Below are 17,665 nucleotides of genomic sequence, written 5' to 3'. Positions count from 1 at the left end.
AGAAGGAAATGGCACAGTATGTTGATAGGATGAAGTGAGGTAGGTTGGTAGGAAGCCTGCATAGAACATATACAAATTGTACTGTGAAACTCGAATTTTGATTTTCTCTATTCCTTGATAAGTCTTCTGAGGTTCTAACATCCTTCTTACAATGGGGTTCCTAGAACTGCATGCAGAGGTCCAACTGCGGGTGAATCTAGTGCCTGATACAAATTCAACATGAAAGCTTCTTTTGTGTTCAGAATTTCAGGTTTTTTTTAAACAACCTCTTTCCCTGAACTTACACCCTGAAATATCCATGTATCTGGCCTAGTGATCTCTCTGCTCCTGCCCCTCATTAAGTGCCTTAAATAGATCCCTTCATATTTTGATGTTTTGTATTAGACCTGCTGTTGATCTCCCTATTCTGCTGACGTATCTCTCATCTTCTTGCATTTTCCTGCTGCTGCGATTTCCTTTACCCTGCTATCAACAACAAATACCATTCATGTTTTTCTGTGCTTGTTTCCAAACTCTGTATATAAATAAAACTAAAACAGAGAGATTCCAACCAGGCCACATCAGAATCACGCCAGTAGCCACATCTAACCAGTCTAAAAAGGAATTTGCCTCTGCACTTATTACCAACATTTTCTCTGATGGTTCAAGTTTCTTTCAGACATATTTTGGATTTTTATGTGTTTTATTTTTTATTTACTCACTCATGGAACATGTGGCTAGGCTAGCCAGCATTTATTGTTCATCTCTGAGGGCTTTTAACAGTCAACCGCGTTGCTGTAGTTTTGGAGTCACATGTGGGACAGACCAAGTAAGGGCAGCAGATTTCCTTCCCCGAAGGACATTTGTGAAGCAGATGGGCTTTTACGACAACGGTTTAATGGTTATCATTAGGCTTTTAATTACAGATTTCTATTGAATTCAAAATTCACCGTCTGCCATGATGGGATTCAAATCTAGGTCCCCAGAGCATTACCCTGGGTCTCTGGATTCCACGTTCAGCAGCAATATGACACCACTGCCTCTCTGTAAATTTCTGTCATGGCGGGATTTGAGCCTGGGTCCCCGGAGCATTACCCTGTATCTCTGAAATGTTAGTCCTGTGACAATACCACTATGCCGTTGGCTCCCTTTTTAAAATTGCATTGAATTACACGAGCCGATATCCAGCATTGTGTTAGTTTTTCTACCCTTTGGGGAAAAGTTTGCTTGTTACCATTGAGAGACTGTTTGATGATGATTTGTAGCAGCAGAGTATCCATTATTTGCCTCAGTTGTGGAGGTGGAGTTGAAGCAGAGTAATAACATTTCTATTAAGTGCACCCTTTGATTTACAGGCACATGTGGATGTAAAGGTTTCAGTGAGGGGCATTACATGCAATTACTTAAAGTGAATAGAGAGTGAAAGGGGCAATCATACAGTGCTAAAATTAACTGGGAAGTGAACACCTTGTCCAACCACATAGCCCATAAACTCTCATCGTGTCATATATAAACGCTCATAGTGTCATATATAAATGCTCATAACATTATTTATAAATACTCATATTTAAACTTCTCACTGGCGCGTGCAAACTCTGTCACCAGCATGTGTAAACTCTGTCACTATGCCATTTGAGCACCCAGCTGCATTTTGAACAACTAGTTTGAAACAAAATGTTTTTGCTTCATCTTCCTTGATTGGAAGTTTTATCCAAACAACAATTGCACTTTAAATAAAAATTCTCCCTGATATCTGTGGCAAATTTACTTTTCACTCTTCAATTTTTAAATTTGCAGTTGACTGAAAACTCAGAAGTACTGTGAACTGTGAGGAGGATATAATGATAGACTTTGAGAAGATATAAGCAGGCTGGTAGAAGGGGCAGACACATAGCAGATGAAATTTAATGCAGAGGTGTGTGGAAGAATACATTCTGAAAAGAAGAGTGAAGACAGGCAATATGAGATAAAGGATAAAATTCTAAGAGGTGTGCAGGAACACATGGATCGGAGTACATGTGTTACAAATCATTGAATGTAGTACAGCAGGTTGAGAAAGTGATTAATAAGGCATACTTTATAAATAAAGGCATAGAATACAAAAGCAAAGCAATATTATGGTGAGTAGAGTAGTGATAAATTTTGAGTATTCTAGTTTACTTCCAAAGTTTTTATCAATTTTTTAACTTGGAAGTGCCCTAAAGCCTTGGGAGAGGAACTGAGCTGAACATTCTTACAGGACTGTATAGGGTTCCCACTTGCAAGCCTCTTTCTAAAGCTGACTTTCAACACTAATCTGTGTATACATGTGGCCGATTTTTTATAATCTCATGCGCAATATTTCGCATTTATGTTATTAAGTTCATTTTCTAGTTGTCTGCTCTAAATCCTTCTGCAAATCTTTTGAATACCGCTGCTCTCTATTTTAGTGTCCTCAGCAAATTTTACATGATTTTGATATCCTAGTAGTTCGTGCATATGAGAAACAAGGAGGGTTCCAACCATTAGCTCTGGGACTCCACTCAGAACCTTCCCGTCTCCCCCCAGTGTCATCACATTTCTCTTGTGTGTTTTGTTTTGACACACAGTAACATTTTGATCGCTGCATAGATTGTATGAGTTTTCAGCTGGGTCCCTGTCCCAACGCCATGGGACACTTCTGTGTTGGAAAAAAGATGGAAACTTTGAAAGGAAGATAGAATGTTCAAATATTTTGGGCTTTTCCATTTCAATGGTATTGACTTTGAATTGACCTGACTCTAACCAAGTTGGAAGAGGAAATTTTAGTTCAAGCACAATGCCAGTGGTTTCACTACTAATAGTCTGACTCTTAACTAGAAGACTTCTATTGGCCATTGCACATTGCTGTCAACTTTTTAAAATTCTGCTGCACAAGCACAATTTTTAATTTCTTAGTTTAAATGGCAGCTGTCTGCACACCTTTATCTGGTGATGATCTTGGCCAACATCAAACCAGTTTCCCATTCCCGAGTAAGCTAAACAGTGATCTTTGTGCACAAGGTTACTCTGAATAGCATGACCACTGATGAAGTAATTACTGTCGAGAGAATTATATAATGGATGGAAGAAAAATGACTAAAATGGAAAAGGTGAATATTTTAAAGGCAGAGGGGGCAATGCATTTTTACTCAAACAGGCTTTTTTGAAAGGCGCAGGGAGATTTATAATATCACTTCAAAGCTTTTATGTGGCCACTCTAGTATTTAAACCTGTATCTATGTTACTGACATTCAGCAACATCATTTTAAAAATGGGCTTCAGTGAAATCACATTTAGCCTAAACGCCAGTCTGAAAAAGACCATTCATTTCTGTTTTATTATTTATTTAATGTATAGTGCTTTAACTCATTCCCATATAATCATGCATTGCAAAACGTCCAGTTCCACACAAAGTGGAGCAACTGAAGCAAATGCAGGGATCTTGCCGTTCCATTTGTAAACAGGGACGTTTTCATCTCGAGTTGTTCAGGAACCTGACTTTTGAGTGTAAAAGATTGTCTGTTGCTAGGAAACTCACATGATCCTAAGTCAGCAATAAATTGAAAAGACTACATCCTTGGAAAGGCCTGTGTGTGCAGTTTCTCAAAAAGTCTGGCCTCCTCCCTTCAGAGATTTGAACTTGGGGGATGGCCAGAGGTTAAAAGCCATGGCCTTAACCACTAAGCCACCTGTGTCTTCCAAAATAAATATTTAACTTCAAAATACACTTATAGAAGGAGGGCGAAGCATTTGTAATCGCAATTTGTGCTCCATCTTTTTGTGTAAAAATAGTGTGTTGCATCATCCACCGTGAAGAATTCACATGGCAGGATATGTATTTTACTTGGCCCCCTTGTATTTAAAACAAAATAAACCATCATGAACATTCTTTAATAGCAGTATTAGAATGTAGCAATGCAAATTTGATGCACATATGTAAATGAAATTAAGAGAAAAAAATCATTGATCCTCAAGTTTTAAGGATTTATTTCTAGTATTTAAATTGCCCCTCTTTCAAAATAACTCCTGACAGATTTTGTTTATTTTTTTAGTGATTGAATTTTGTTTTACTTATTTCAACAAAATGTTAAAGAGCAAACTCAGTGGCACTTGAACATGGTTCATTTAACATTTCATGAAAACAAATCCAGGTGTCATGGACACACTAGATTGGCTGTTACATTCATTGCTGTGTGGTTTTGTGCAGCGGATTTGTTCCATGGCACAAATTGAGGATTAAATGGGACTGGAGGTGAGACCTGCTGACTTTGACTGCATTGAGGAGGAAGGATTGAAATGGGGATTCTGCTCTAAGTGCAGTCAACAATGTTGTCTCTTAAGTTTAAGCTGGCTAGGTCTAGATCTAGTGAACAGCATGAGAAGAGTTGTTTGCATAAAATTGTTGTTTATCTCTTAAGTTTCAAAAATATCAGCCAGTTGCAAAATTTCCTAACATCTGTTGGGCATATGATGCTCGAAGCTTGAACTATCATTGCCAGCCGCAGACCAGACCTGCAGATAGGTTTAAACAACCAGTTTTCATAATTTATTGACACTGTAAAAGAAACAACAATTTTTTTCTTTGCACAATATGATGATGTGGGTTGTTAAAAATAAAGTTTAGTGTTGTACCGCTTCTCAACAGCACTATATAAGTAGTGATTAGTGGCTTCATAGCGTACCAGTTAAGAATTTGATGAATTATTTTCATCTCCATGACCTGTGTATGGCATGGGAACAAAGCAACCAGGCAAAGTTTCAGATTTTGTGCAAATTGACTGTTTTCCCTTCAATCAGATTTTTATCTTATTTCAAAACAAAAGTCTCCAGTTTAACATGATCTGACTTAACTCTAAACTCAAACTGTTCCTCTGAAATCTTGAAGTGAGTTTGCATTCTTTCTGTTTGTACTTGTGAAGGCATAGACTGTATTTTTTTTGTCCATATCCTGCTTCTTGCATCGAGATCCTGTAACTGTGATAATTACTGGAATCCACCTATTCGAGGAAATGAGACAGGTCTGTGCCATTGAGTGCATGGTCACAAGGAGTTGCAAGCTTCACTCTGTGCGAGGGAACTGGCTTTGAGGCATTACTCGGTTCTTTGTGAAAGAAGGGAAGGGAAATGATTTAAATAACCTTAAGGGGTTCAAATGACCTGATCGCTGAGCCTGCCACTGATAATGACCATTTCTTGACTGAGATTAATTCACTTCCCTCACACTATTAGATTTAGTAATACCTCCCAAATATCATCACTCCTCGCTGTTTGCACTAAAAATATTGATTAGAAAAATAAAACCAGTTACCAGACATAAGAGAACTTTACCTCTTTTTGTTTAGACTGGACTGATCCTCAGATTTTCTGGATCAATTTTAAAATGAGTACTTTGTCCATATCTTCTCAATCCTGTGTGAACTCAGCCAGAGTAATAGCACCATTTTCTTCAAGGGAATGGTTGAAGGATATGCATAATATAAAGGAATTACATTTTAGAGTTTTCAATACACATTCAAAATAGGAAGCTGATGAGGAACAGTCAAGGCTAGAGTTGACAAAAGCATGGATGAGGATTTCACCAGCAGATACTCTAAAGAAAGGATGGAGACAGATGCTGTTAAGGATGATTCTAAAGGCAGAGAGAGACAGACTAAACATACAAACATTTGAATTAGGAGCAGGCATAGACCATTCTGCCTCATGAGCCTGCTCCATTATTCAATAGGATAATGGCTGATGTGACTGGGATTTCTGTGCCACCTCCCCCCAATGCCTTTTGATACCTTTGTTAGTCAAACATCTGTTGTCCTCCATTTCAATGACCCTGCATCCACCACTGTCTGGGGAAGACAGTTCCACAGACTCATGACCCTCTGAGAGAAAAAAAATCTCTAAGGGCGGCACAGTGGTTAGCAGTGCTACCTCACAGCTCCAGGGACCTGGGTTCAATTCCAAACTTTGGTGACTGTCTATGTGGAGTTTTGCATATTTTTCCAGTATCTGCATGTGTTTCCTGCGGGTGCTCCGGTTTCCTCCCAGATTCCAAAGATTTCCTGGTTAGGCAGATTGTCTGTGCTAAATTGCCCCTTGGTATTCCAAGTTGTGTAGGTTAGATGGATTAGCCATGGGAAATGTGTGGGATTATGGGAATGGGGTGGGGAGATGGCCTGGGTCAGATGCTCTGTTGGAGAATCAGTGCAGACTTGAGCTGAATGGCTTTTTCTGCACTGTAGGGAATCTATGATTCTATCATAAATGGGAGTTTTACTTTAAATTTTGTCCCCTAGTTCTGATCTCTCCCATGAGCGGAAGCATCCTTTCTGCATCCGTTCTGTCAAACTCTTTTCAGGATGTTTTGTTCCAATAAGATTTTCCTAATAATCTCCAATAGATATAGGTCCAACCTTCCTTCAGAAATTAATGACCTCATCCCAGCATTTGAGTGAATCATCTCTGAATTACTTCTGATGCAATTATGTCCTTTCTGAAGGATACCAAAACTGCCCACAGTTCTCCAGATGTGGTCTCATAAATGCCCTGTACAACTGTAGCAAAACTTCCCTACTTCAATCAACAACAAAAACAAAAGATACAGGAAAATCTCAGCAGGCCTGACAGCATCTGTTGAAAGAGAACAGAGTTAACGTTTCAAGTCTGGAAGAGAGCTCTGACGAAGGGTCATCCAAACTCAAAACGTTTGTGATTTCTCTTTCACAAAACTGTGTTGACTCCAGCTGACGACATTGAATCTCTTCAGAGATTCCAACATTTGTTCACTCAACTCATTCTTGAGATGAGGGACTTGTCTTCTGAAGAAAGGTTGAACAGGCTGGAGTTTAGAAGAATGAGGTGATCATATTGAAACATATAAGATCCTGAGGGGATTTGATGTGGTAGATACCGGCTGTATGTTTCAACTCATGGGAGAGACTAGAACAAGTTTAAGAATAGGAGGTCTGCCATTTAAGGTGGAGATGAGAAATATTTTCTCACAAAATGTTGTTAGTATATGGGATTCTCTTACCAGAAGAGCAGTGGAGGCTAGGTCGTTGAATTTAGTCAAAGGCAGAGTTAGACAGATTTTGATTGCCAAGGGCGTTGATGGTTATGGGGGACAGGCTCTAAAGTAGAGTTAAGACCACAAGCAGCTCAGCCATGATGAATGATTGGGCAGACGTGATGAGCTGAATGTTACCACTCCTAAATCTTTTCTTTCCCCTCATGTCTGATGTTAAGTCTGTAGTTTCCTACTTTATGTCTCCCTCCTTTTTGAATATGAGTTAGATTCACTCTAATGGGACTTCTGCAGAATCTAGGGAAGTTTGGAAAATTAAAAGCAGCGCACTTACTATCTCAGCAGCCACTTCATTTAAGTCTGTCAGGACCTGGGGACCTGTCAGCCTTTAGTTCTAATAATTTTCTCAGTACCTCTTCTCTGATGATTGTATTTGTTTTAACTTCTTTTCTCACTTTCACAATTATTTCTGGAATTTTTTTATTCTTAAGTGTGAAGATCCATTCAATTCATCAGCCATTTCCTTATTTTCCTTTATTACTTCCCCCATTTCTGAAGGAACAATACTCGATTTATTTTTTCCATTTTTAAATACCTGTAGCAACTTATGGGCATCACAATGGCACAGCGGATAGCACTGCTGTCTCGCAGCTCCAGCTCAAGGGACCTTGGGTTTGATTCCTGGCTTGGGTCACTGTGCGGAGAGTGCATGTTCTCCCCCTTTCTGCGTCGGTTTCCTCCAGGTGCTCCAGTTTCCTCCAGGTGCTCCAGTTTCCTCCCACATTCCAAAGATGTGCAGGTTAGGTGCATTGGCCATACTGAATTGTCCCTTAATGCCCTGTGATGGGTAGATTAAAGGGATTAGTGGAGTAAATATGTGGGGTGATGGGTATAGGGCCTGGGTGGGATTGTTATAAATGCAAGGTGATGCATTTTGGAAGAACTGATGTAGGGGGGAGCTATACTTTAAATTGCAGGCCCATCAAGAGTATAGAAACACAGAGGGACCTAGGTGTGCAAGTCCTCAAATCCCTGAAGGTGGCAGCATGATTGGAAAAAGTGGTGAAGAAGGCATATGATATGCTTGCCTTTACGGGATGGGGTATAGAGTATAAAAGCTGGAGTCTGATGTTGCAGCTGTATAGAACGCTGGTTAGGCCACATTTGGAGTACTGCATCCAATTCTGGTCGCTGCACTACCAGAAGGATGTGGAGGCTTTAGAGAGAGTGCAGAGAAGGTTTACCAGGATGCCGCCTGGTATGGAGGGTCTTAGCTATGAGGAGAAATTGGGTAGACTGGTGTTGTTCTCCCTGGAAAGACAAAGAATGAGGGGAGACCTAATAGAGTTGTACGAAATTATGGAGGGTATAGATAGGGTGAATAGTGGGAAGCTTTTTCCCAGGTTGGAGGTGATGATCACGAGGGGTCACAGGTTCAAGGTGAGAGGGGCGAGGTATAACTCCGATGTCAGAGGGACGTTTTTTACGCAGAGGGTGGTGGGGGCCTGGAATGCGCTGCCAAGTAGTGTGGTGGAGGCAGACACGCTGGCATCGTTAGAATTACCTGGATAGTCACGTGAGCAGCCTGGGAATGGAGGGATACAAATGAATGGTCTAGTTGGACCAATGAGCAGCACAGGCTTGGAGGGCTGAAGGTCCTGCTTCCTGTGCAGTACTGTTCTTTGTTCTTTCTTTTTTCTTTGTTGTCAATACAGACTCAATGGGCCTAATGGCCTTCTCCTGCACTGTAGGGTTTCTATGGTAACTCTTACTATCTATCTGTATATTTCTAGCTGGCTGTCATACTCTTAATTGCTCCTTCTCATTATGCTTTTAGGCATTCTTTTTAAAAATATTCTATTCACTCTTCTGACCTGCCAAAATTGTACATTTTTATTTTAATTTAATACTATTTTTAACTTCCTATGTTAGCCACAAATGGTGCATTTATCTCCTGGAGTCCTTCTTTCTCACAGGACTGTATATTTAGAACATAGAACATTACAGCGCAGTACAGGCCCTTTGGCCCTCGATGTTGCACCGACCAGTGGAACCAATCCAATGACCCTCTAACCTAAACTATTCCAATGTTATCCATATGCCTATCCACAGACCATTTGAATGCCCTTAAAGTTGGCGAGTCCACAACTGCTGCAGGCAGGGCATTCCATGACCTTACCACCCTCTGAGTAAAGAACCTACCTCTGACATCTGTCCTATAATTACCACCCCTTAATTTAAAGCTATGTTGCCTTGTGTTAGCCATCACCATCCGAGGTAAAAGGCTCTCACTGTCCATCCTGTCCAATCCTTTGATCATCTTGTATGCCTCAATCAGGTCACCTCGTAACCTTCCCACCAATGAAGATAACCTCAAGTCCCTTAGCCTTTCCTCATAAGACCTTCCCACCATACCAGGCAACATCCTGGTAAACCTCCTCTGCACCCTTTCCAATGCCCCCACATCCTCCTTATAATGCGGCGACCAGAACTGCACAAGTGCGGCCACACCAGAGTTGTGTTCAGTTGTAACATGACCTCACAGCTCCGAAATTCAATCCCTCTACCAATAAAAGCTAACACACCGTACACCTTCTTAACAACCTTATCAACCTGGGTGCCAACTTTCAGGGAGCTATGCACATGTACCCCGAGATCCCTCTGCTCGTCCACACTACTGAGAGTCCTTCCATTAGCCCTATATTCTGTACCCCTGTTATTCTTACCAAAGTGAATCACCTCACACTTTTCCGTATTAAACTCCATCTGCCACCTCTCGGCCCAGCTCTGCAGCTTATCTATGTCCCTCTGCAAACTGTAACATCCATCCTCACTGTCTACAACTCCTCCGACTTTGGTGTCGTCAGCAAATTTACAAATTTACTAAATTTGCTAAGTGTCATGAAAAATCTCCTCAGATGTCTGCCATTTTATCTCTATTCCTCTATCCCTTAACTTAATTTCCCAGTTTACTTTATCTATGTTTTAATGTCCTCATAATTGCCCTTGTTTAAGTTTCAAAGACTAGTCTGAGATCCAGTCTTTTCTCCCTCAAACTGAATGTGAAATTTAATTGTGATCTGGTCACTGCTACATAGAGTCCCCTTTACTATGAGGTCATCAATCGATCCTGTAAAGTTGCATCTTATCAGATGTGGAATAACCTGCTGTCTGGTTAGCTCTATGATACTCTATGAACTCAACTGATTTGTCCAATTTATATGTTGATTAAAATCACCCATTATTTCATCCTATATACTCCGTTCTACAGTGTGGTTACTGTAAGGCAGCCTATTCCCAAAAGTGACTTGCTATCCTTTTTTTATCTCTTCCCAAACCGATTCTACATCTTGATCTTTAGAACTGCGGCCATCCCATTCTAATGTAGTCATCCTTAATTATCAGAGCTACCCCTCCACCTTCTAGCTTCCTACCCTTTCAAATTGTCATGAAGCCTTGACTGTTCTGGTGTCAGCCATTGTCATCTTGCAGCTATGCCTCTGCTTTGGCTATCAGTTCAAATATGTTTATTTTTATTTGCTGTCTCAAACCATCTGCTTTGTTAATAATACTACAGGCATTTAAATACTTTTCTCAACTTGTAACCTTATCTGCTGGCTTACTCTTAACTTTATAGGCTCTGCCCCTTCGTGCTACACCTGATTATTATTCTCCTTACTGACACCTTGCCTTGTCTTCTCTCTGTAATTTATCACATCTTCCCACACTTGATCCCTTATCCCCACTATTGAATTTGGATGAGGGTATAGCGTTGGTCTCCTAACTTAAAGAGGACATACTTGCCCTGGAGGGAGAGCGACAAAGATTCATTTGGCTGGTTTCTGGGAGAAGATTGTCTTTTCACAAGAGATTAGACCTATATTCTCAGGAAATTAGAAGAGTGAAAGATTGTCCGTTTGAACAGAAAATTCTTAAGGGAACTTGGCAGGGTAGATGCTGAGAAAATGTTCCCCCTGCGAGGAAATGTTGAACATGTTCAGAGTCTCCGATAAACAGGTTGGCAATTTAAGGCTACGATCGTCAAGTTGTGAATCTTTGGGATTCTCTACCCCAGAGATCTTAAGAATACTCAAGGTAGAGGTCACAAGATATTTGGGTGCTAAGGGAATTAAAGAAAATGAGGAAAGTGCAGGCAGGTGGAGTTGATGTAGAAAATCAGCCATTATCTTACTGACTAGTGGGGAAGTCTTAAAGAGCCACAGAGGCTATTTCTTATGTTCACCAACAGTTGAGCTAAGGTGGGACATTGTTCAGAAGTGGAAGTAGTAAGTCTTTATGATGGAGAGGATTATGGGCTCAGAAGAAACACAACATTGTAGGAAAAAATAGAGATGAGAATGAAGTTAAAATACATCTGTAATGAGCAATTGCACATGAGCAATGCCTAACTGGGAAGCACTTGATGGGAAGAAAGATTACAACTCAGCCTATAGTTTTGGCAGACTCTACACTTGGTTTTTGCTTTTACAAAGAAGCTATTGTCAATTCAAGTATGCATATTGAGCAAAAGGAGAAGGCCGGTTGAGCTGTAGCAATTTCTTTATCCAAGTGGACTCACTCCCCTACTGTTTATCCATAGCCCAACAAATCTTCCCAGTCTCAGTATTGTGAAAGGAATAATCTAATATATGCATACAGGAATGTAATTTTTTTCTCTTCGACTCCTCTCAATACATGTGCACATCGCAAAGGGCAATCCTGTGCTTTTCCATTGCACCCAGTGGGAAATCGTCAAGTCAACATTTCCTCTGTTCCAAATGGCTACGGTACTGGAGTATGGTTATAGAATTAGCTGAGTTTTATACTGCCCTAGAGCCAAAGGCAGAAGACATTATTGCATGTTGTAAATCGCTTCTATGATCATCAAGGCATATGTGACATCTGAATCTATTCTTTGAAGTAACGGTGAATTGCTCCTTTTCCCTTTAGCATAAGCTTCAGATTTTCAAAGCACTTTTTTCTAAAGGAACTATAAGGGTTACTGGAGCTGGCCTCTTAAGTAATAGATGACAATTTTGGAAGTCTCTCGGTTGTATGTGACATGAATTTGACAGATGAAATGAAGAAACCAGTTCTGTCAGGATTTTGTGTTACAGCAGCACATTTTCCTGATGCAGAAAAACTTGGTTTACTGCCATTTTGTTTTTTTTCCTTTTATAACCCTTGTAGTAACAGATTAGTTTAAACTACAGAGCATCAGATCCGAGATATGCACGTAGGTCCCATGCCCAAATACAGCACCCTGGGGGCTGAGACTGTGCCAGATTTTGTGTATGGAAGATCAGTGTGGAGGGAATCCTGGATGCTCTCCCTCCCATGGAATAGGCTACTTTGTGTCTGGAAAATGGCGGGGAGAGGTATACAGTGGTGCAATGGACTTGGGTCCTGCGTGTGCACAGCTTGCGCCATTTCTGTCCTCTGAGATCCAGTTGTATCTATAAAATCAAAGAATTTAACCGAAACCAAAATTATCCAGTTTTCGGACAGCCAGATTTTGGACGTCCAGTCTGTTCTTGAATTGCTGACAGCTTCTTTGTACAAGCAACAACCAAGTATAGAAAGTGGAGAAACTATAGACTGAGTTGTAATCTCAAATCTTGTTAATCTTTTTTCCCATCAAGTACATCCAAGTTACTCTGGCATTCATCATATGAGGCAGAAATAGAACAGATGTATTTCAAGTCTAAAACTGTGTTTATCCATCTTCTTTGGGGATCGCAAAGGCAGTATTCTGTTGTGCCACACCGTAGCCCCTGTCTATGACCACCCAACTGCAGCATTACCAAGCTTATTTATGTAATCCATCATTGCTTTTACTGTATGATGGGAGTATAGGATCATAACCCAAATGACCGTCCCCGTAGAATACTATGACAAGTATAAACATGTTCTTGCACTTGAAGTTCATGTTCTTGAGAAACTGTAGTTTCTGAGCTCCTTGTAATGTTTACTTGGACTTTGGAAAGCTGGTGCCATTTAACTGAGACCAGACTTTAATGAGGTAACAATTAATGGTTCAATTAGCCAATGGACAGGTATTTCAATCAGTAACCAAACACTTGGGTAATGTCAAAGGTCGGCTTTAGCCTGCTTTCCAGCATTTTAATTTATATCTTGTGAGCTGTAAACGTCAAACCAGCTTTTTAAAGGATTCAAACTGAGCACTCCAGTCTCAGCATTTCTTTATTGTGTTTTTCTATGAACAGCATTTGTGCAGCATTGCTGACCTGTCACGTTCCATGACTATGCTAAAATGCTCCCATCCCTCTTCAAAGCAATAAATCTGCAGCCGTCCACAAATGAGTACAGTGAACATTATCTGAATTGTGCATAAATCCCTGGGGAGTCACATGCCAGAGATGAATAATCAAATATCCAGATCTTGGTCCTCAGCTGCCAAAGCAAATTTAATTATAATACTTTTTGTATCTTGACCTCAAAGGCTCCTCGACCAGGGATGTTGGGCCTTCCTTAGGGCTGAAGAAATCAAGCTCGTTGGAAAGTCTGCAGACAGCAGTTGCTGAAGTAACACTGAATAGTGACATTCCCTTCCACCGTCCGCGACCACGAATCATCCGAGGCCGCGGTTGCAATGAAAGTTTCCGGGCTGCCATTGACAAATCATACGACAAACCTGCAGAAGAAGAAGAAGATGATGAAGGGATGGAAACATGTACGTAAAGTAATTGACTCCAATAACCTATTCAGGTCGCAAGCCTATTGGAATGACCTAATTATTGATGCTTAGTTACATGCTCAAACTGATTTTCTTTTTTAAGTCCTCGCCTTGGCTGTGGGGGTGGGGGTAGGTGGGAGGAAGGATTTTGAGTGAGCTTAGTTGCTAACTTGATCATTGCAACACGGTGTAGTTTGTGCAATTTTATTTGTAACGTACACGTTAAACGTTTTGCTGGCTTTCTCTTTCTCACTTGCAAAGCGAGTAGCTTGTTTCTTCCCATGGATGGTGCCTGAACTCGTGAGCTTTTCCAGCAATTTTTGTTTTCGTTTGTCATTGGAAATTGGAGGGGGGGAGGGTGCGTTTTTCAGACAGGTTTGCAACTGGGCAAGCAGAAGAGCACCTTGTTTCCAATGAGAGGCTGTTTTATTGTTCAAATCTGTTGTTTGTAGGCCCTCTTTTCCTCACACAGATGCTTGCACCACCTGCCCTCAATCCATTTGTATTGCATAGCCTACTCATTCAAGAAAAGGCAAAATTTGGGAGAAACCTCTATATCACAGAGAGTAAGTAGTTATGTGGTGTAGTGGCTGAGGCCGTTAGCAATCGAGGTGAAGCCAGGTAAGTGTATGAAAGAGAAAAGAATAGAAGGTCCTGTCGATATGGTGAGATTAAGTGGAGTGAGAAGTGGCTTTTTTTAATTCATTTGTGAGATATGGGCATTGCAGGCTGGCCAGCCTTCATTGCCCATCCCTACTTGCCCTTGAACTAAGTGGCTTGTTAAGCCATTTCAGAAGGCGGTTGCCTGTGACACTGGAGTCATATGGAGGCCACACCAGATGAGGACGGCAGATTTCCTTCCCTTAAGGACATTAGTGAACCAGATGAATTTTTTCAGCAATCGACAGTGGTTTCATGGTCATCAGTAGATTCTTAATTCCAGATATTTTTTATTTAATTAAAATTCCATCTGCCGTGGCAGGATTCAAACCTGGGTGGCCAGAACATTTAGCTGAGTTTCTGGATTAATAATCTAGTGAAAATATCACTAGGCTATCACCTCCCCTTGTGGAACATATTTACATGGAACATAAACACCACTGACCTGTTGGGTAGAATTACTTGTTTCTGTGCTGTAAATAATAAGCAATTCTTGTGCAGCGAGGCGGAGTAGGATGAAGAAGCCTACATCTGCTTAATGCCATTCAAATGAAGCCAGAGCCAAAATGGTTCCAGATTCTCTTTGTTGGCTTCTGACAGGAAACATGGTCTGTCCACAGATTTCATCACTGTTTCAAATAAGTGTCAAAAATCACCCTCGCTGTCTGTGATTGAGTTGTGGTACAGTTTGGCAATAAGCTGGGGATAGGCTTCAAGCAAACAATGTTTCCATTGTTGTTTTCCAGAGGAGGGTCCTTTGACTTTGCAATTTTGTTGTGCATGTTGGACGCTCCAGTCGAAGCCATTGGTAGAAAGGTTCATTCTAATTATTTCTGATGAAACTGAATGTGATCAGGCAAATTGGTTATGTTTGTATCAAATTAATCCATGTATTCCTTTCACTGAAGGCACAATTTGGTAATGGTAATCTTATTGTATAATGCCTGGAGTACATCTTAATGTGATTTTATATCCTGGCAGTGAAATACTTATACCTCCCTGGATTGCAGCCAGTTGGAAGTGGTTTTAAAAGTGGAACAAAATGATGTTAGATGGCTAGCCAGAACATTGTGGGAATAGCACTGTCATGTTATTGTTCTGATATTGTCAGTTTTAACTTGGTCATAAATGTAGGGTGTTACACAATGTAATCTGACCCTTGCAGTGTGTTCTGGATGTCTTGAGGGATAAATGGAAAGGTATCAAAAGAAGGTTGTTGATGGTTTGGGCATTAGTTCCTCTTTAAGTTCTCAAGTGTGGATTTAAATGTTTTCTATGGTTAACACCAACTGTTAGTTAATTGTGCAAAAATGACTTTTTTGAAAACTTGATGTGCAATGACATTTGAGTAGGCAGCAAGGAAGTTGTCTAAATCTTCAATGCATTTCCTCAGCATGATCCGATTTGAACTTTGTCCTCTGGCTAAACTTAATGCAATAAAATAAAATAAATCCTATGAGCTCAATGCAGAAATAGAATTTTGAGTGCATGCATGGTTTTCATCATGAAATCTAGCAGAGTTTGAGATGAAAAAGCGTGTGTTTCAGTAAACACTTATTGCATTCTTGAGGCTGTGCCAAACTTTTACAGGATGATATGTTCGTGATTTGGAGGAATAGAGCTTCCAAAACATCAATTAATTGATTTTAACGGTTGTTTATCCTACCTGTTGAAACACAAACTTTGAATTTCTTAAAAAGCCCAGAAAGACCCAACCAACATGCAACCCTTGCAATGGACACCAGTTCATTTCTCGTCCTCTTGAATCTCGTCCTCTTGAATCTCGTCCTCTTGAATACAGACAGTGCCATTATTCTATTTGAGAATCAATGCTTCGTTCTTTACACTGGCAATGACAGCAGTTGTAGTTACCAGTTAAAATTATCAGGATCAAAGGAAGAGAAGTGTTTGAACTTGTACATTTCAAGAGCCCTAGGAGAGTTGCGATTACAATTTTTCGTTTGTTACTTGAGAGCAAATCATTAGGATCAAGATACATTAGCAGGATTCTGAACCATTAGCTTCTCATTTCAGACCTACCAAAATATGTATTTAGCTGAAGCTTAAACGTTGTTGTTTATGGCCTAAGTTATGAGGGATGTTCACTTGTTTTGATGTTCGCAAGAACCTCAGTAAAAATGACTGATGCTAAAAGGGGGAAAAGAATCCTGTCTCCATAAACAATAGAATGCTATCAACACACAAATTTCACTTCACTCAGAAAATATTCTGTGATTAAATTATTCTTAAACCAGTGAGGAATTCACTAACAGTCTGATTGTGCCCCACCAATTGGTACAGTTCATGTAGATAATGAGGCTTTTTTATGTCCATTTGATTTATTCACTCGACGATATTCCTTTGACACTGTTCTTGGCTCTGCTTCAGAACTATTACAATTAAGTCTGCACTACTTCAGTCTGTCTTTGGTAGATTTGCCAGCTTTTTACAATCTTCCCATGTTTTTTTAAATTTAATTTTCAATACCGTCAGTTGCAGAGACTTGGGGAAACATTTTTGAGCTGTTGCCAACTCTTTAGATTCAGCTAATTTCACATCCTTTTGAGTTTTTATGTTTCTGCAATCTGTAAAACAGTGGTGGCACAAATTGCTTGCTTCTCCCTCCAAATAACAAATCAAAGCTTTGAACGAAGTTGTGAAAATGAGACCCATGTCATATTGGGTGGAGTAGCCAAAGTTCTGATATTGACTGGGTACTGTGGTTCTCATCTAAGCTGACAGCATGTAAACCTCAGGAAAGAAAGTACACATTGCAGTTCACAAGATGGACAAGCAAAAGATTGATCAAACAGTTTTTTTTTAGGTTTTCCAAGGAAGGGAAAGTATTGAAGGACCAGGACTTTCAGGAAGAAATTCCAGAGACTAGGACTCAGGTAGCTGAGGGCTTATGCTTTTAGTGGTGTGGTGAAAAGATGCTCAAAATGAATTCCTGTGAGGCATATGTAGGATCGGTGGAATTAAAGAGTGAAAGAAAGTATTGAAAGACTTATGGGGTTAGATAATTGTATGATTTAAGGATGAAGGAAAATGTTTAACATTTGTGGATGTGGAGTCAATGTAGTTCAGTGAGAATAGGACTGATGGATAAGTGGGGCACAGTGAGGTATTTGCAACAGAAGTTTAGATAAATTGGAGATTATGACCAATGGATGACCAGTTGGGAAAGTATTGAAGTAATACAAGTGAGCAGGAAAGGCACAATTAATTGATCCTTGACTGAAAGTACAACTAAAAGTAAAGGAACATGAAAATAGAGTGGTTCAACCCATCCAATTTGCTGTTATTAATCAAGT

The 17,665-nt window shown here is 40.2% G+C and overlaps 1 protein-coding gene across 8 annotated transcripts in view; it reads left to right on the top strand.

The window, feature by feature from the left end:
- The window catches only part of pard3aa (par-3 family cell polarity regulator alpha, a), an 800,310-nt gene that overhangs the window by 588,526 nt on the left and 194,119 nt on the right, over positions 1–17,665 (top strand). For all 8 annotated transcript variants that reach the window (XM_080212204.1, XM_080212186.1, XM_080212194.1 and 5 more), the window contains one exon: positions 13,458–13,688. In XM_080212204.1, coding sequence (XP_080068330.1) covers positions 13,458–13,688 — 231 coding nt within the window. The remainder of the gene's footprint in view (positions 1–13,457; positions 13,689–17,665) is intronic.

Source organism: Carcharhinus amblyrhynchos, chromosome 2 (assembly GCF_965287045.1).
Source record: "Carcharhinus amblyrhynchos chromosome 2, sCarAmb.v2.hapA, whole genome shotgun sequence".
Taxonomy (NCBI): Eukaryota; Metazoa; Chordata; class Chondrichthyes; order Carcharhiniformes; family Carcharhinidae; genus Carcharhinus; species Carcharhinus amblyrhynchos.
Note: the sequence above shows the minus strand (reverse complement) of the source record. Positions and strands in the feature narration are given on the sequence as shown.